At 45.6% G+C, this 19427-nt stretch overlaps 2 protein-coding genes and 2 long non-coding RNA genes across 4 annotated transcripts in view; 3 read left to right on the top strand and 1 right to left on the bottom strand.

The window, feature by feature from the left end:
• Nucleotides 1–1404, top strand: part of F8 (coagulation factor VIII) — a 52326-nt gene extending 50922 nt beyond the window's left edge. Inside the window, exon 26 of the mRNA XM_087728310.1 lies at nucleotides 1126–1404. Within this exon, the coding sequence (XP_087584436.1) occupies nucleotides 1126–1284 (159 nt within the window). The 3' untranslated portion in view covers nucleotides 1285–1404. The remainder of the gene's footprint in view (nucleotides 1–1125) is intronic.
• Nucleotides 1405–6418: 5014 nt separating this feature from the next.
• LOC148043175 (uncharacterized) lies at nucleotides 6419–12419 on the top strand. Its single transcript, XR_015698310.1, has 3 exons — nucleotides 6419–6853; nucleotides 9663–9792; nucleotides 12289–12419. It is a non-coding gene; the product is annotated as an uncharacterized LOC148043175 (long non-coding RNA).
• LOC148043174 (uncharacterized) lies at nucleotides 9485–16573 on the bottom strand. Its single transcript, XR_015698311.1, has 2 exons — nucleotides 16200–16573; nucleotides 9485–9873 (listed from the first exon to the last, which is right to left on the bottom strand). It is a non-coding gene; the product is annotated as an uncharacterized LOC148043174 (long non-coding RNA).
• MPP1 (MAGUK p55 scaffold protein 1) overlaps nucleotides 15945–19427 on the top strand; it is a 38416-nt gene continuing 34933 nt past the window's right edge. The window contains exon 1 of the mRNA XM_087727454.1: nucleotides 15945–16141. Within this exon, the coding sequence (XP_087583580.1) occupies nucleotides 16040–16141 (102 nt within the window). The 5' untranslated portion in view covers nucleotides 15945–16039. The remainder of the gene's footprint in view (nucleotides 16142–19427) is intronic.

The following is a 19427-nucleotide window of genomic DNA, read 5'->3' as shown; positions in this document are numbered from 1 at the left end:
TCTGGCTCCCTCTTATGGCCGATTGAGGAAAACAGCAACCAATCACATTTTACAGTATGATTTAAAGAAACAGGTACAGCATTGCTATATGATTTATATATTACCAACCCAACCGTTAGATTATATTCCTAACGTATACTAACCAATGTTTTCCAACCTTGACAACTTTAAGATGTGTGGACTTCAATCCCCAGAATTCCTAAGCCAGTCATACAGGTAGTCCTCGACTTACGACCATAATTGAGCCCAAACTTTCTGTTGCTAAGGGAGACCGTTGCTATAAGTGACTGTTTCCCCATTTTGCAACCTTTCTTGCCACAGTTGTTCAGTGAATCACTGCAGTTGGTCCGTTAGTAACTCGGGGGTGAAGTGAATCTGGCTTCCCCATTGACTTTGCATGTAAGACGGTCGCAAAAGCGGAACACCTGACCCCAGGACATTGCACAGGCCACCGTCATAAATAGGAACCAGTTGCCAAGAATCTGAATTTTGATCACGTGACCGTGGGGATGCTACATAGGTCGTAAGTGTGAAAAAGCGGCCATAAGCCACTTTTCTCAGTGCCATTGTACATTTTGAACGGTTGTAAGTTGAGGACTATCAGTGGGGTCAATTTTGGCTTATCAGTGAAAAGGTCTGAGAAAAGCGAGTCTTACGATCAGGGGTGGGCTTCAAAAATTTCAGCAATAGGTTCTCTGCCTGACTGCTGGTTGGGCATGACCTAGTTGGCCTCCTGCACCATGGCGGGAGGGGCATTTTCATCTTTCCCAGGCCCTGGAGGCTTTCCTAGAGCCTCTGGGAGGGTGAAAACTGCATTCCCCAGGCTTCAGAGGCCCTCCGGAGGCCGGAAACAGGCCCATTTCCAGCCTTCCGGAACTTCCAAGAGGCCTGTTTTTCCCCCTCCCCGAGCCTCCATATGGGCCCTGGCTTATCTCACCTCCAAAACAGTCTGCATGGAGACTCTGGGAAGGGGTGGTGTGTGAGGGGCAGGGAGGTGTGGACAGGGCCAGCCAGGGGTGGGATTTGGAGGTTCTCTGAACTGCCCATAACATTAGCTACAGGTTCTCCCAAACCCAAGCGAACCTGTAGCAGCCCACCCCTGGTTACGATCCTCTTGTTTTTCAGGTTTTCCAGGGAAATCGGGATTATTTGCAGCCCGTGATGAACTTTCTGGATGTCCCATTCTTTGCCAAATATTTGAGGATACACCCACTCAAGTGGAACAAATATATTGCCCTGAGGATGGAAGTCTTGGGCTGTGACACAGAGCAGATGGACTACTAAGTCCAGATGACACCATCTTTGGCTTTTGCTGCAAACACTCAAACAAGGAGGGTCCTTCCCTGCCCGGCCCACCACAATATTGTACATTTATCATCGTAAAATAAACTCCCGTTACCCTTGTATTTTTGCCAACGGTGTTTTGCTGCATAAGGAACAATGCAAAGGCTCTGCAGAAGGTTGCAATGGGATAGCGCTTGATAAGTTTTGTTAAAATTGCATTTTGGAATTAAGGAATAGCAATATAGCAATAGCACTTAGACTTATGTATACCGCTTCACAGTGCTTTTACAGCTGTCTCTAAGCTCATTTTACCCTCCTTTGGAAGGCTGAGTCACCTTGAGCCAGTCAGGATCAAACTCCAGACAATGGGCAGAGTTAACCTGCAATAGCACTTAGACTTATATACCGCTTTCCAGTGCTTTCCAGCCCTCTCTAAGCGGTTTACAGAGTCAGCCTATTGCCCCCCAACAATCTGGGTCCTCATTTTACCCACTTCAGAAGGATGGAAGGCTGAGTCAACCTTGAGCCTGCTGAGATTCAAACTGCCAAATTGCAGGCAGCCGGCAGTCAGCAGAAGTAGCCTGTAGTACTGCCCTCTAACCACTGCGCCGGTAAATATATCTTCTCTTGCAAACTTCGTGCGGGATTTCTTAGAGCCAGGACAACATTAGCTGCATGAATTCCTATGTTCGGCTCTGCATTGTTAGCTAGTGGGAGGGAGGATTTGAAATGGGTACTTTCTTCCCCCGTCACCTTTCTCATGATGGTTCATCAGGGGAGGTTCTGAAGAAGACATTATAGCAATAGCAATAGCAGTAGACTTATATACCGCTTCATAGGCCTTTCAGGCCTCTCTAAGCAGTTTACAGAGAGTCAGCATATTGCCCCCAACAATCTGGGTCCTCATTTTACCCACCTCGGGAGGATGGAAAGCTGAGTCAACCCTGAGCCGGTGAGATTTGAACCGCTGACCTGCTGATCTAGCAGTAGCCTGCAGTGCTGCATTTAACCACTGTGCCACCTTGGCTCTACCACTGCGCCACCTTGGCTCTGAGACATTGAGACAGATACTTGTCTCAAATTGTATAGGCTCTCCTACTTGAGCAGGGGGTTGGACTAGAAGACCTCCAAAGGTCCCTTCCAGCTCTGTTCTGATTGATTGATTCCACTAATATCAAAAGAAGAGAAAAGCACCATCAGCAGCACCGCCTACTAAGGAGAGGAAAAATTTCATTTTGGGGCTACACAGTACCTGAGCAGAGATTTTAATGGTTAAGTATTTGCTACATATTGAGGAAGCTACAGAGAGCTCCTGAAAGCCAGATAATATGTAAGAGGCCAAAACATCTAGTCAGCATGTCTCAAAGTGAACCATAGACTTATCCTTTACTAGACCCAGCCTTGGTTTGACATTGGACTACAAACATTCTTGTAGGATGGGACCGATCAGAATTGTCATCTGTCAAATCAAGAGGCTGTTCAGTTGAACAAATTGTTTGCTGCTACTCTTTAATTCATCCCTGTTGTTGTTAGTTGCGAAGTCATGTCCGACCCATCGCAACTCCATGGACAACGTTCCTCCAGGCCTTCCTGTCCTGTACCATCCCCCGGAGTCCATTTAAGCTCATGCCTATTGCTTTGGTGACTCCATCCAGCCACCTCATTCTCTCTCATCCCCTTCTTCTTTTGCCCTCAATCGTTCCCAGCATGAGGCTCTTCTCCAGGGAGTCCTTCCTTCCCATTACGTGGCCAAAGTATTTGAGTTCATCTTCAGGATCTGACCTTCTAAAGAGCAGCCAGGGTTGATCGCTAGGACTGACCAGTTTGATCACCTTGCAGTCCAAGGGACTTGCAGGAGTCTTCTCCAGCACCAGAGTTCAAAGGCCTCAATTATTTGGTGCTCAGCCTTCCTTATGGTCCTACCTTCACAGCCATCCATTGCAACTGGGAAAATCATAGCCTTGACTATACGCACTTTCGTTGGCAGGGTGATGTCTCTGCTTTTTAATATGCTGAATTCATCTCTACTAGTAGGGATATCCATATCTGAGGTGGTTAAGCTACCAGTAAACTTCATTTTGCTTCTAGCAACTGTCTAAAGGGAGATTGTTTCTCTCTCTTTTAGCCACTCTTGTCCCCAATTTTTGTTAAGGAAATTTAGCCTAATTGAGCCACTCTTGTCCTCAATCCTGTTAGGAAAAATCCCGTACAGGCGGGTCCTTCAGATGTTCAGAACTGTTGTTCAGAGTATGTTCAGTAGCCATCTCACTCAGAACACTGTCAATATTCTCATAGGATCAGTACTGAAACTACAATTTCTAGCTAGGTTACCTTTCTTCTCCATGGCACCCCAATGAAACAGCAGAAGAATTTTGGGACCAACCATATATTCAGCATTTGCATATCATTTGCTCGACACAGGCATGAATGTAGTTGAAGAATACAGCCATGTAATTAAATAATGTTTATCTCCTGAAGATCTGTACTTTCTCCCCTTGTTTTTCTTGACGGATGCCCCAGCGCAAAGTCTTTTCAGCTGACTAAGTCAGCATTAATACTGATAATAATTAATTACCCAGTGTGGAATGAAGCTTTTTAAGGTTTCCAAATGCAACCTAGGAGTGATTCAGAAGAGCTTGGTTTATTATTTTATTTCACTTCATCTTTCCAAGGGCATTCTTTTCCAAGATTACAGAATGGTGGCCAGTCCAAAGACTACCCCAAAGAGCACAGACCAGTAAAATTCGAAACAGGATGTAAGAGTCACAACTTGTACACAACGAAGACCAATGGTAAGAAAACCAAGGGAGCTTTGCATCATGGTTAGAGAGGGTGGGGGAGATTTTGGACAGGCAAGGATATAACATATTCCACCACAAAATGGCCCAAATCTTTTTTCTTTGCTATTTTTTTTTATTTTTAAACATAAGAAACAACATTAAAAAAATTCTCATCCATACATACTGTAGAAAGTGTATCAGTTGGTTACAAAAGGTTTTCATGCATCTCTTCCACAGTCATCAAGCATAATTCATATTAACTCAAGTATTTTAACTCAAATATTTATACATGTTACTCTTATACCTCCATTTATGTTTGACTATAATTGTTTAAACGTCCTTCAGCATAAACTATACCGAAATTTAATACATAACCACATACTGTCATTTCATTTAATATTTCTAAAATCCTCCAATAACACTGAATCCTTATGTCCTATTCTAGCTAAACATCCATAATATTTAAAAACAGACTTTTCTAATCCTCCTTTCCAAATCGCTGTTGGCAGTTTTCATCTAGTTTCCTTATATTATACTCATGTATATGTATATAGGTTATCATCGTTATCCCTCCTTTATTTAACTATATCCTGTATCATAACATTTTACCCCTAATAATCAAAACCTAACTGTATCTAGCTTGATTCTTTTTTTAAAATGACTTTTGTATAAAATCCAAAGGGATTTCTAATCTTCCTTTCATGGTTATCATTCAGTATTCATATCCAATTATTACTTATCATAACACTACACATTGTATACATTATCATCATTCTCAATTATGTATTTAGTTATATCTACTATTACTAAGTTTCACTAAGTTTCACTAGTTTTAAGTTATATTCTGCCATCTATCAGCCTGCATCTTTCCAATAAGAAAACAATCGTATATCTTCTGCCATAGTATTTTAACTCAGATATTTATACATGTTACCCTTATACTTCCATTTTTATTTAACTATGATTGTTTAAACGTCCTTCATCATAAAAAAAATGGCCCAAATCTTAATGAATAAAGGAGGGATTTCCAAACCATCCCAGCTTATCCATCAGGCGGTGTCGGTATTCACTTACCTTCCCTACCGGTTCACAAATGTCAGCACACACTCATCCTTCTGTGTTTTTGGCGAAAAAAGGGCCTAAATGGGAACCATAGAGCCAGGATGGGTCGGTGGCCAGGGCGCCCTGCAATTTCCACTAACTGTTTGGGTGAACTGGTCTGAACCAAGAGAATGCCACCCCTGCCCTCAGGCATGAAGGATCGGGACCACACATCATGCCTTTTCAGAAACATGGAGTCAATTAATGGTCAACTCTAAATTGGCACTTGGTGAGGCTCAGCAAAATCCAAGAAGTTAAACTCAGACCATTTGAGATTGATTCTAGACCAGTGATGGTGAAACTTTTCAGCACCGAATGCCCAAACCGGAATTTGTGTGCAAGTGCATATATGAGTGCGTGCTGGGTCATTTTCAGGCTGTTTTTGGGTCATTTTCAGGCTGTTTTCAGGCTGTTTTTTGGGGTCATTTTCAGGCTGTTTTTCAGGTCATTTTCAGGGAGGTTTTTTGGGTCATTTTCAGGCTATTTTGGCGGTCATTTGTAAGCTGTTTTCAGGCTGTTTTGGGGGCATTTTCAGGATGTTTTGGGGGTCATTTTCAGGCTGGTTTTGGGGTCATTTTCAGGCTGTTTTTCAGGTCATTTTCAGGCTGTTTTTGGGTCATTTTCAGGCTGTTTTCAGGCTGTTTTTCGGGTCATTTTCAGGCTGTTTTGGGGGTCATTTTCAGGCTGTTTTTCAGGTCATTTTCAGGCTGTTTTTCAGGTCATTTTCAGGCTGTTTTGGGGCCATTTTCTGGCACTCCGAAAAACAGAAGAGCAGCTCGCAACGGCATGGGTGCCCACTGAGAGGGCTCTACGTGCCATCTTTGGCACAGGTGCCATAGGTTCTCCATCACAGTTCTAGGCTGATGGCTTGTTTGACTCCACCCTCGGGCTGTTCCTCTCCTACCTACACCATGGTATATTTCCATGATGAGAAGCATTCCTTCAGACATAGCAAAGATATTTGACAGGCAACACTGCCACGCATGTCTCTGCGCATACACGCACCTCCATGATAGCTTGATCCTGTGAATGGGAAAGACCCCTTCCCCTCACCCCCCTTGAAACTCTGCCTGGAATATTATGGTCCAAACACGTCTGAAAGACACTGAGTGGAGGAAGGTTGTGTTACAGAGGCTTAAGTGACATCATAAAGGTTGCCAGGTTCCATGTATGCGAGCAGTTGAACTCCTCTGGGCATCCCTTGATTTGGATCTGCAGCTTGTTGAGAGGAGCCCCTTAGAAGGATTATAAACGGCATGCTGGGTCCATCATCAGTCCCCAGAATATATTGGTTTATTGCTTAGGGACTGTGGAGGGCCTTCTGGTTTCTGACCATTAGGGAACTGTTTTGGTTCTACACTTTTGATTGACTTCGAATGACCTTCTCGGTGATCCAGTGCTTCCCCAAATTTGCACTGTAGTGGTTGTGCATGCATGTGTGTGTCCATGATGCAGTTCTAACTGACCTGACCTGCATCTGATCATGGATGTCATGTGGCAAGAAATAGTCTGCTTCCAGGTGCTCTCGATGGCCACGTCTCCAGTCTGTGTCTGGGGCGTTTACAGGTTTAGGATGCCCCACCTCAGGCTTAGAATACGCAGACCTGAAAAGCAGCTGAAGCAACCCTCTGTGCCCCTACGGGGGACCACGGGGCCAAAGACTGGAAATCTTGGACACACGATCCGACGTAAGTTTTGAAAAGAGCCACACGATGGTTGGGTGGAATGGCCTCCCATGGAGGGAAAGGTCTTCTCTAGCTCAGGAGGCCTAGAGTCACAAAGTGGTACTAAACTGGCAAGAATAGCCAACACCCTAGATGATGGGTTCAAGATCCAGATGGACTTGGCAGACTTGAACACTGGGCCCTGTCTCAAAAAATGAAATTCAGTGTAGAGAAAAGTAAAGTCTTACACTTAGGTAAGAAAAACCAAAAGGACACATATAGACTGGGTGAAACCAGGCTTAATAGCAGTGACTGTGAGAGGGATCTTGGAGTCTTAGTGGACAACCGGTTAAATATGAGCCAGAAGTGTGCAGTGACAGCTAAAAAAGCCAATGCAATCTTAAGTTGCAAGGACAGATCAAGTGAGGTACTAATAACACTCTATAAAGCTTTAGTAAGACCACACCTAGAATACTGCATGCAATTTTGGTCACCACCCTATAAAAAAAATGTTGAGACTCTAGAACAGTGTTTCCCAACCTTGGCAACTTGAAGATGTCCGGACTTCAACTCCCAGAATTCCCCAGCCAGCGGATGCTGGCTGGGGAATTCTGGGAGTTGAAGTCCGGACATCTTCAAGTTGCCAAGGTTGAGAAACACTGCTCTAGAAAAAGTGCAGAGAAGAGCAAGATGACTAGGGGATTGGAGGCTAAAACATTCAATGAACGGTTGCAGGAAGTGGGCATGGCTAGTCTAGAGCCAAGGTGGCGCAGTGGTTAAATGCAGCACTGCAGGCTACTGCTAGATCAGCAGGTCAGCGGTTCAAATCTCACCGGCTCAGGGTTGACTCAGCCTTCCATCCTTCCGAGGTGGGTAAAATGAGGACCCAGATTGTTGGGGGCAATATGCTGACTCTCTGTAAACCGCTTAGAGAGGCCTGAAAGGCCTATGAAGCGGTATATAAGTCTACTGCTATTGCTATTGCTATTGAAGAGAAGGACCAGGGGAGAGAGGATAGCAGACTTCCAATATTTGAGGCGCTGCCACAGAGAGGAGGGGGTCGAACTATTTTCCAAAACGCCCAAAGGCCCGACAAGGAATAATGGATGAAAGTAGAGATTCAACCTGAAAATAAGGAGAAATTTTCTGACAGTGAGAACAATCAACCAATGGAACAGAAGTTGCTTTGGGAAATTGTGGGAGCTTCATCACTGGAAGTTTTCAAGAAGAGACTGGATTGCCATCTATCAAAAATGGTGCAGGATCTGCTTGGGCAGGGGGGTTGGGCTAGATGACTTACAAGGTCCCTTCCTGAGTCCCCTTCGGGGAAAAGGGCGGCATATAAATGCAATAAATTCAATTCAAATTCAATTCAATTCCAACTCTATTAATCTGTAAACTGGATAAAAGTTTAAAAACATAACAATAATTCTGGTTGAATTATTGAATACTCAGCCCAGTATTCTCTCCCCTAATTACCAATCAGATACCAGCATGTACCCCAAAGTATTTCTTGCTCATGTCCCCCAGCTATATGTAGTTAAAAAATTTAGATACTAAAATGGTTACATAACCTTATGACACCTATTCTTCCAAACTGTCTGTCCAGTTCAGGTTTGCTTATAAATTTTTCATCTCTTTGCCTTGTTTCTGCGCCTACTTTTCAGCTGCCTCTTGGGAAAGCTAGACAAAAAGTTGCTTGTTCGAAATATAAGTTTATATATTAATGCAACTGAGATACAATAATAAATTGTTATTCAAGTTTGTTGTTGGTTCAGCAATATACAGGTGCCATAAATCCGTACCTACATACTGAAAAGAATTTGGACATTAGATTACTGAGATGGGTGAGAAACCTTTGGCCCCTCTAAAATGCAAAAAGTTCATGTTGATAAAAGGAGGAAGTATTCTTAAATATCTTTCATAAGGAAAATGAAACTGTTTAGCACATGGACATGATAGCAGTGTCAAGTTATTTTCCAAAGCACCTGAAGGCCAGACAAGGAATAATGGATGGAAACTGCATAAGGAGAGATTCAACCTGGAAATAAGTGGAAATTTTCTGACAGTGAGAGCAATCAACCAATGGAACAGAAGTTGCCTTCAGAAGTTGTTGGAGCTTCATCACTGGAGACTTTCAAGAAGAGATTGGATTGCCATCTGTCAGAAATGGTGTAGGGTCCGCTTGGGTAGGGGGTTGGACTGGATGACCTACAAGGTCCCTTCCAACTGTTAATTTATGAAAATCTAGTAAACCAGCTGTCTGGTTTCTAGCACCCAATTGGTCAAAGTTTAGACAAACCATTCCAGGATCTGCAGGGAAAATGGTTTAGTGAAAACATAAAAATGATTATTATGCTGGTAGGGGAGGGCAGGCCACACTCCCTTAATCAGCGTTTTTCAAACCTGACAGTTTTAAAAAGTCTGGACATTTGACTCCCAAAATTCTCCAGTCACCATTCTGGCAGTGGAAGTCCACACGTTTTAAAGTCGTTATGTTTGACAAACACTGATCTAAATGTAATGAAAGCTACACTGACCCATTAAGTCTAACGCATGAGATCTTTTCATGCCTATCTTACGTTTTCATTTCCCCTCACAACGATTTGTCCTCTGGCTGTTTCCTGCCTTTTACATGAAAAGATGAAAAGAAAATAAGGCAAAAACGGGCTTTTATAAACAGCAGTTACATGTTTAGCCAAGGGTTTATCCTCAGTTCTTCCCATTTCAGGTTGAAAAATGTGTTTTGTGTTTCGTTCTCCCACAAGAAATTGGGGGAAATGATACAATTCTGCCTCAGAAGCTGAGGGATCTTTTTGGTTGACCCCCATAGGTGTCCGTCGGTCCTGGTTGTCAGAATACCTGGATGATCTCTGGGCTCACGTCTCTCACTCCTTCCCTAGAGGAGCACTGTATGCCTTCCCAGTTATCTTTGTGGTCATGTCTCTTCTTTGCTGTGCCACGTAAGTGAGTTGTATGTTGAAAGTCACTTCTGGGGAATTGTAATTCACTCCAGGTCTCAATCTTGGAAGGAGGGCAAACTTCTAGAAATTGAACATGGATTTTAGAAAATGAAGAGTTAGGTACCACTTGTTTGCATAACAGCCTGCATGAATTTCCTTTAAAGTCTTGGAGAAATACCCATTGTAGGAGAAGGAGTGGCAGAACTGCGGGTGGGGTTAAGAAAGGAATCAGTCTAGAATCCTTATGTCGCCACAAGTGAACTAAATCGAAACCTCCCGTGAATCCTGTTGATGTTTATCTAACCCCAAGCAGGTGTTAACTAGTTAGTTTACGGGTGTCAAACTCGCCCCGTCATATTGCCATCACGTGACGTTTTGAGATGTTTTTCCCATTTGCGGTGCTGGGGTGGACGTGACACATCCGGCCCATGGGCCACCAGTTTGACACCCCTGAGTGCATAAGTTTTTAGGAATACATCGGTTTAATTGGACTTTTCCATGTGGATCTGATCTTTCATGCCTGACATCCATCTGTTTATATCAGGCTTTCCCTAATCTGTTGTTCTCACATTCTGCACTTCCTCTAACCACCATGGAAGGTGTATAAGTCCCACATTAGGCAGGTAACCAATTGGAGAGAATAGCAATGTGCTAGGTCTTCATTAAGTGACACGGTGGGTCAGTGGCTAAGACGCAGAGCTTGTCGATCACAAAGGTTGGCAGTTCAGCGGTTCAAATCCCTAGTGCCGCGTAATGGAGTGAGCTCCCGTTACTTGTCCCAGCTTCTGCCAACCTAGCAGTTTGAAAGCACATAAAAATGCAAGTAGAAAAATAGGGATCACCTTTGGTGGGAAGGTAACAGCGTTGCGTGCATCTTCGCCGTTGAGTCATGACGGCCACATGGCCACGGAGACATCTTCGGACAGCGCTGGCTCTTCGGCTTTGAAAAGGAGATGAGCACTGCCCCCTAGAGTTGGGAATGACTAGCACACAGGTACGAGGGGAACCTTTACCTTTACCTTTAGGCCTTCGTTTTCTGCAAACCGTAGCAAGAAAGCCTTGTTACACTTGGGAGAACTCCTGCCTAATCTGCTGAGTAAGGTCTGCACTCTGCTCCAGAGTCTGTTCTAAGGGTGTCAAGCCACTCCTTGCTGGAGTCTTCAGTTGCACCAAAACACAGATGTTCCTCCAAGCTGAGCCTGTAATAACTCAGTTGTTCCAAGATGACCCCGTGTGACCTTCCACAATTATACCATCTCATTGTGCAAGAAGTCAGACATCGTCGGAAAATAAAGGGGGAAGGGTGAACCCAGCTGGCTTTTTCAGTGGGCAGATTTAAATAGCACAGGAGATACCCAAGAGGAAAGAGCGCTCGGCTGAAAGCTGGTTTGAAAATGTATCTCTAAAAATTCCAGGAGAAGGAGACAGACATAACATCTCCAATGTCAACAAGACTACAGCGAAGCTTGATAAACTCACATCATGCTTGGTTTCAATGCGTTCTGTGCTATTACGCGTGAGTAATAGGTTTGAAATAGGCCAAATATCAGCAACAACACCCACTTTTGGTTTAGCATATAATTTTATTCAAAGTTTGAAAAGCAAAAAAAAATATCACAAATATATAGAGCGAGAAAGAGAAAAAGAGCTAAAAGGACAAGGAAGTGTGGCTGAAAAGTTTACATACATACATACATACATACATACATACATACATACATACAATGTTTGTATGTATGTATGTATGTATGTATGTATGTATGTATGTATGTATGTATGTATGTATGTATTGTGTCACAACCCCTGGTATGCCCAAATATGGGAGGGAGCATACTGCTTCCATTTTCTGTCTATCGGCTCACTCTGGGAGCCATCCAGGCAGAAAGCCATTTTTTTTATGTTGCCTTGTTACATTTGTGTTGCATTTGTGCTGATAAATAAATAAAGAGAGACTGGTATAGATCTCTAGCTGATGAGAGCTAAATAGATCTATACTAGTCTCCCTTCATTTATTTATCAGCACAATTGCAACACACACACATACACACACACATATAAGGTAAATGTAAAGGTTCCCCTCACACATATGTGCTAGTGATTCCCAACTCTAGGGGGTGGTGCACATCTCAATCTTTAAGAGCCAATGCTGACTGAAGACATCTACGTGGTCATGTGGCCGGCATGACTCAATGCCGAAGGCGCATGGAACGCTGTTATCTTCCCACCAAAGGTGGTTCCTATTTTTCTACTTGCATTTTTATGTGCTTTTGAACTCACTTCGTTACGCGGCACTAGGGATTCGAACCACCAAACTGCCAGCCTTTTTGATCAACAAGCTCAGGGTCTTAGTCACTGAGCCACTGCTTCCCTATGTTTAAGAATGAAACAATAGCAAAAATGTATCCAAAACCCAGCTAAAAAAATGTAGAGGCTACATTTTTCCTACATGACCTAATAGTAATTCAAATCCTTATTTATATTTCTGTCTCTTCTCAGGGTTCTTCTGGACTGAAATGCAGCTTCTTGAAGGAATCAGTGTTTTGCTGGCCCACCTTCTGAAGACTTTTCAAGGTGCAGAATATTGTCCTATAAGTTCCAGGAAAGTCCTTGATTTGCAATCCACAATCTTGTCTGATAACTTCACCAACAGACCAACCTTTGCTATTATCTCGGAATGAAAGTAATGCAGTCTGAATAAAAGTTAACCCTGGAACAGTAATTATCTTGACTCCCATAGTGGAAGGGCAGGCCAGTCAAATGCAAAGCTTCCTTTACAAGGTCCTGAAAAACTGGGATTTGACAACGCAACAACCTACAGCAATTCCAGTGTGTGCTTTGTGGTTTTATTGAGTTTTTTTTTTTCCCCCAATAGGTTTCCTTCAGGATTACAGGCATGTAAATCTCTCAGCTGTGAAACAACAGCTGTAGTTGCATCAGTTTCACAAAGATTTCCAAGCAATTATTTCATTGCGCAATGGCCCTTAATTCCTTCCTGGGGATTTCGCAAGGCGGCTCAGATTTGGTCTTCCATTCCCATGATTTTGCTTCCCGTGGAAAATTCATCCATGAGAGAAAAGGGGGATGAGTTGCAGATATCAAACAACAGTTCTTTGTTATGAAGGGAGGTCTGCTGCTTGCAACACAAAGCAGTGTGGCTTTGCCACAGCCCATGGTGGTGGCAAATGGTTTGCTTAACCATGATTCTGAATGAACCATAGTTGGCCAGGTTCACCGAAGGCGCCAAGCTTACAAGTGACCCAAGTTGTGGTCACAAGGGACAACTGCTTGCTTTAAATCAGAGGGGTGCAATTTTGACAATTAAAACTAATTCTTGGGGGGGGGGGTTCCCTTACCACATAAACCTAGAAATATCCTTCTGCCATTGTTTAAACGGATGATCAGAGGCAAGTATTGGTAACATCTGAAATAATAAAAAGCATCTTTGATAAAATAAAGGTAAAGGTTCCCCTCGCACATATGTGCTAGTCATTCCTGACTCTAGGGGGCGGTGCTCATCTTTGTTTCAAAGCCAAAGAGCCAGCGCTGTCCGAAGATGTCTCCGTGGTCATGTGGCTGGCATGACTAAATGCAGAAGGTGCACAGAATGCTGTTACCTTCCCACCAAAGGTGGTCCCTACTTTTCAAGAATAGATTGGACAGCCAGTTGTCTGAAATGGTTGAGGCTCTCCTGCTTGAGCAGGGGTTTGCACTAAAGACCTCCAAGATCCCTTCCATTGGTCTAGTCCAACCTCCCACCCAAGCAGGAGACAAATGGCAGCCCAATCTTTTCAACATTTGTTGTCTTCTGTTTATTTATTTTGAAACTTGCCAGAGCCCCCCAAATCATTCAATTTTAAGACTTATGGACTTGAACTCCCAGAATTAACTGTCCACGCTGGCTGGGGAATTCTGGAAGTTAAACTCCACAAAAATTGGGCAGCCCTGCTTTAAATCAAAGCCAAGGAAATCGAACATTAGTCAACACAAACCTGCTACCCTAAGAGGCGACTGCTTTTAGCTGGTGAGGGATACAAAACATCAGACTCTGAAAGACAGTAAAGAACTGGCTTTTATTGCTAGGTTATGATTTTCCTCCAGGTGCTCTGCCAGATGAACACAATAGGTGTGAGGTGGAGTTACACAGTCTTGGGGTTAGTGCAGAGTGATTGCAAAACTCCAGATGACTTACTTGGAGGCCAGCCCAAGAAAACATGATCCAAATTCTCCACCACCCTGATAATCTGATCTTTTTGCAAAGGCAGCTCTCAGGAGGACAGGCATTAGTCCTCCCAGCTGGCATCTGGGGACCATGCTGTACCCTAAACCACTGCTTCCATACCCTTGGTGTACTCAATAAGCCAATCTTTCTATGCAGACTCTCAGTCATCCACGTCATGGTTGTCCCAAAGGTGCTTTTTTCCCCAAGACTTTCTGGTATTTACAATACAATAGCAGAGTTGGAAGGGACCTTGGAGGTCTTCTAGACCAACCCCCTGCCCAGGCAGGAAACCCTATACCATTCCAGACAAATGGCTATCCAACATCTTCTTAAAGACTTCCAGTGTTGGGGCATTCACAACTTCTGGAGGCAACTTCTGTTCCACTGATTAATTGTTCTCACTGTCAGGAAATTTCTCCTTAGTTCTAAGTTGCTTGTCTCCTTGATTAGTTTTCACCCATTGCTTCTTGTCCTGCCCTCAGGTGCCCTGGAGAATAGTTTGACTCCCTCTTCTTTGTGGCAGCCCCTGAGATATTGGAAGACTGCTATCACGTCTCCCCTAGTCCTTCTTTTCATTAAACTCGACAAACTCAGTTCCTGCAACTGTTCTTCATATGCTTTAGCCTCCAGTCCCCTAATCTCTTTGTTGCTCTTCTCTGCACTCTTTCTAGAGTCTCCACATCTTTTCTACATCATGGAGACCAAAACTGAATGCAGTATTCCAAGTGTGGCCTTACCAAGGCATTATAAAGTGGTATTAACACTTCACGTGATCTTGATTCTATCCCTCTGTTTATGTAGCCTAGAAGTGTGTTGACTTTTTTGGCAGCTGCTGCACACTGCTGGCTCATACTTAAATGGTTGTCCACTAGGACTCCAAGATCCCTCTCACAGTTACTACTATTGAGGAAGGTACCACCTATACTGTACCTGTACATTTTGTTTTTCTTGCCTAAATGTAGAACCTTACTTTCTTTGAAGACATTTCATTTCTCATCCCAGAAGCTTCTTCAGCTCTCACTGGATGGTGGAGAATAGAAAGATTTATATTCCTTGCAGACAGCTGGTTCTTTATATCCTTTTAGAGGGTTGTTGAGGCCACTTGGAGGTCTACCTGTGTCCTCAGGGTCACCTGAGTGGTGCTCTTGGTGTCTGGTTTGGGACAGCCACGACATGGATGACTGAGAATCTCTACAGACTTTTAGCTGTACAATTTGGGATGAACACCCTTGGAATGGTGGGGGAGCAGGGATGGATTTCCAGAGGAAAAATTGCAGACTACAGGAACCATTTGCAGGACTCAGGTGACCCCGAGGAAACAGATAAAACTCCAAGTGCTTCAAGGACCCTCTAAAAAGATGCAAATGACCAGCTGCCTGCAAGGAGTATAAATCCTTCCATGTCCCACCGTCTGCTCAGAGCTGAAGAAGCTTCTTGGATGAGAAGTGAGACCGCTTCAAAAGAAAAACCAGAAAGTCCAGTGGCCTCTTGAGGAAAAAAAAAACACCTTTGGGATAATAAGCCAATACTTATTGAGGGAGATGGGAGCACTGCCGAAGCCATAAACCCTGTTTTCCAAGAAACATAACCCAGTGGAACCCTGGTGGTTGGTAGGTGAACCCCTATTCCTGCGGCCTGGCACCCCCACTTCGCGCGGGAGCTCCCCTCTGCTTTGCAAGCAAGGCCTGCACCCGGGTGGGGAAGGGCGGCGAGGAGTCACAGCGGCAAGAGGGACCCCCTGGCGGGGCCCAGCCTCTGATGGTTGCGCGGTTGCGCCTCCGCCCGATGCCCCGGGCTGAACTGAATCGCGAAAGGAGCCCAGCAGGCTGGCGGGGTGGGGGGGGGGAGATCCCTCCCGTTTGGCCCCTCCCGGCGGCTGAGCGGGCGGGCCCAGCTCTCCAAACCCTCCTTCCTCGGTTCCCTTCCCGACGCCTGACGGCTGCTCGGTCCTTTCGCCCCGACCGGCTGAAGCGCGCAGAGGAGCGCCGGAGAAGATCGCCTCTCGCCCCCGCCAACCCCCGACGCACCATGACGCTGAAATCCGAGCGGAGCGGGGACAGCGGCAGCATGAGGACGGCGCTCTCGGACCTCTACCTGGAGCACCTGCTGCAGAGCAAGCCCAGGGTCGAGGTGAGAGGGGAGGGGGCGTCTCGGGCAGGTGGGGGGGGCGAGGGGCAGCCGAACGCACCTGGGCGCGCCTTGGGTAGGGGCGGAGGGAGACTGTTTTTCGCCAAACCAGGCCCGGTTGGGTTGAGTTGGGTTGGGTTGAGTTGAGTTGAGTTGGGTTGGGTTCTCCAGGGTCTTCTTGGGTCGGCCAGCGGGTAGGTTGTCCTGTTGGTTTACAGGGGGACCTCCGTTCGGGCAAGGCGCTTCAAGCCAGCCTAGATGGAGCGTGACGCGTGGTGCGGAAGTCAGCAACGGATTCGCGGGAGTGAAAAACAAGCCCCCACCTCTGGAGGAAATGTCTGGAGGGAGATTCCCCCGGCTAGGCTGGTGGAGGGGACCTACCCCACCGATCCGTCGTCCCTGGCCAACCTTCTCCGGGAGATCAGCTCGACTGGAGGTTTCATCTTCAGCCAAAATTGACCAGCTGGCTCTGGAGTCAACCGCTTCTCTGCCTTTTCCTGGGACTGGGGGCGGCGGGAAAAATGCATTTTTTGGGGAGCGGGGGGTGAATGGTTGAACCCGGCAGGAGGAGAGGGTTTACAGGCTCTGAATTTCCGATTGCGCTTCTTGGATAATTGTATGGTATTGGAGTCTCGGCCCAGAGATGGGGCTTGAGCTGGATAATAATTTGGCATTTCCAAATAGATGTTGGTGAAGCCTAAAATAGGCTGTGGAATTAGTTGACTTCACCATCCATGAATAAATTTTCTTTCTCAACCACAACACGATTCAACATCTAGGCAGTCTCTGTGGAAATTTCTGCCACAAAATTCCAAAGGGGGGGGGATGCGGCTTGCAGCCCCTTACTTGGGATCATCACCTTCAACTTTAATAGGAAAGGGTGGTATTATTTGGGGGAGATGACCATCATTCTCCAGTTTCCACCCCCAATGCAGGGGTGAAATTCAGCAGGTTCTGACCGGTTCTGGAGAACTGGTAGCAGAAATTTTGAGTAGTTTGGAGAACTGTCAAATACCACCTCTGGATGGCCCCAGAGTGGGGAGGGAATGGGGATCTTGCAATATCCTTCCCCCCAGGAGTGGGGAGGGAAATGAGGATTTTGCAGTATCCTTCCCCTAGAGTGGGGAGGGAAATGAGGATTTTGCAATCTCCTTCCCCCCAGGAGTGGGGAGGGAAATGTGGATTTTGCAGTATCCTTCCCCTAGAGTGGGGAGAGAATGAAGATTTTGCAATCTTCTTCCCCCCAGAAGTGGGGAGGGAATGGGGATTTTGCAGTATCCTTCCCCTAGAGTGGGGAGAGAATGAAGATTTTGCAATCTCCTTCCCCCCAGGAGTGGGGAGGGAAATGAGGATTTTGCATTATCCTTCCCCTAGAGTGGGGAGAGAATGAAGATTTTGCAATCTTCTTCCCCCCCAGGAGTGGGGAGGGAAATGTGGATTTTGCAGTATCCTTCCCCTAGAGTGGGGAGAGAATGAAGATTTTGCAATCTTCTTCCCCCCAGAAGTGGGGAGGGAATGGGGATTTTGCAGTATCCTTCCCCTAGAGTGGGGAGAGAATGAAGATTTTGCAATCTCCTTCCCCCCAGGAGTGGGGAGGGAAATGAGGATTTTGCACTATCCTTCCCCTAGAGTGGGGAGAGAATGAAGATTTTGCAATCTTCTTCCCCCCCAGGAGTGGGGAGGGAAATGTGGATTTTGCAGTATCCTTCCCCTAGAGTGGGGAGAGAATGAAGATTTTGCAATCTCCTTCCCCCCAGGAGTGGGGAGGGAAATGAGGATTTTGCAGTATCCTTCCCCTAGAGTGGGGAGAGAATGAAGATTTTGCAATCTCCTTCCCCCCAGGAATGGGGAGGGAATGGGGATTTTGCAGTATCCTTCCCCTGCCACACCCCACCAAGTCACGCCCACAGAACTGGTAGTAAAAAAAAAAAAGTGAATTTCCCCACCGCCCCAATTGTTCTGTCTGGGCAAGGTCCCTTTCCAAACTCTGTTATTTATTTTACGAGGTAATCCAGAAAGCTCATTGCTCAGCAGCAAGACACCAAAATCAAATGAAGGGACCTATTGGGTGGAGAGATCCTAGGCAGATTGAACCTCTGGCCAGATGTCTTTTTCCAGCCAGTTACTGGGACCACCCCAGGTTGAGGGGAGGGGGAAAGGTGATCTGGTTTGCTATGTCCGATTGAAAGTGGGTGGGAGGAAAATTCCCCCCAACTTCTCCCAAAAGTAGAAATCGGTAGCAGTCGAAATCTGGATAGACTTCGAAGGACTTGCATTCTGTGGGAAAGGTGAGCCCTGCAAAAATATAGCGTTTATGTGCAGAATGCAGACTTTCTGTTGTAGCCAGACAGGTAGACAACGACAACGGCATGTCCCACTTCCACCGCTCTGACATCCAACCTTCCACAAACAGGGTTCTCTTGACCTTTGGCCTTCTTTTATGGTCTGATACTCCCCCCCCCCCTTGCCCCATGGAAAGATTATCATGAAGGACAGGAGATGTGAAAACTGCCAGCCTACTGTAGTGCATGCAACCTCACCGTGGAAATGCACGATGCACTTCGTAACCCCTGGTTTGGGTTGCACGCACTGCTGTTTCCTGTACCTTTACCTTGGCTGGGCTTAAAACAATTGTAGAAAATGTGCTACGCCAGGGGTCAGCAACCCACGGCTCCGGAGCCGCATGTGGCTCTTTCATCCCTCTGCTGCGGCTCCCTCTTGCTCAAAATATACGTCAATGTGCGGCACCCGCTGGAACGTGATTTCTTGAGCTTTTCAACCCCCGGTAGGCCAACCATGGTTAGATCCAAGAGAAGAAAACTTTCAGAAGAAAAGAGAACGTTTAATTCAACTACATATCCTAGTTTTGTGGCGGATTAGGAAATAGTCAGGCGTGGGAAGGATTTTGTGGCTCCCGGTGTTTTCTTTTCTGCGGGAAACAGGTCCAAATGGTTCTTTGAGTATTTAAGGTTGTTGACCTCCCATACTGTATTCCACTCTACCCCAGTGGTGAAATTATGTCCTTGTAGATGCTGGATTTCTGCTTCTTTTCGTTTCGATTGCACTCAATGTTCCTTCATGGGGGATTGATCTCCTTATATCCTAATCAGCGTTTCTCAACCTTGGCAACGTTAAGATGTGTGGACTTCAACCCCCAGAATCCCTGAGCCAGCCACACAGGTAGTCCTCGACTTACGGCCACAATGGAGCCCAGGCTTTCCGTTGCTAAGGGAGACCATTGCTTTGAGTGACTTTTTTCCTCCGTTTGACGGCCCTTTTTGCCACCGTT

Source organism: Thamnophis sirtalis, unplaced genomic scaffold (assembly GCF_051295495.1).
Source record: "Thamnophis sirtalis isolate CommonGarterSnake01/CBP01778 unplaced genomic scaffold, rThaSir2_p1.2 scaffold_13, whole genome shotgun sequence".
Taxonomy (NCBI): Eukaryota; Metazoa; Chordata; class Lepidosauria; order Squamata; family Natricidae; genus Thamnophis; species Thamnophis sirtalis.
This window is presented reverse-complemented; position numbering and strand designations above follow the sequence as displayed.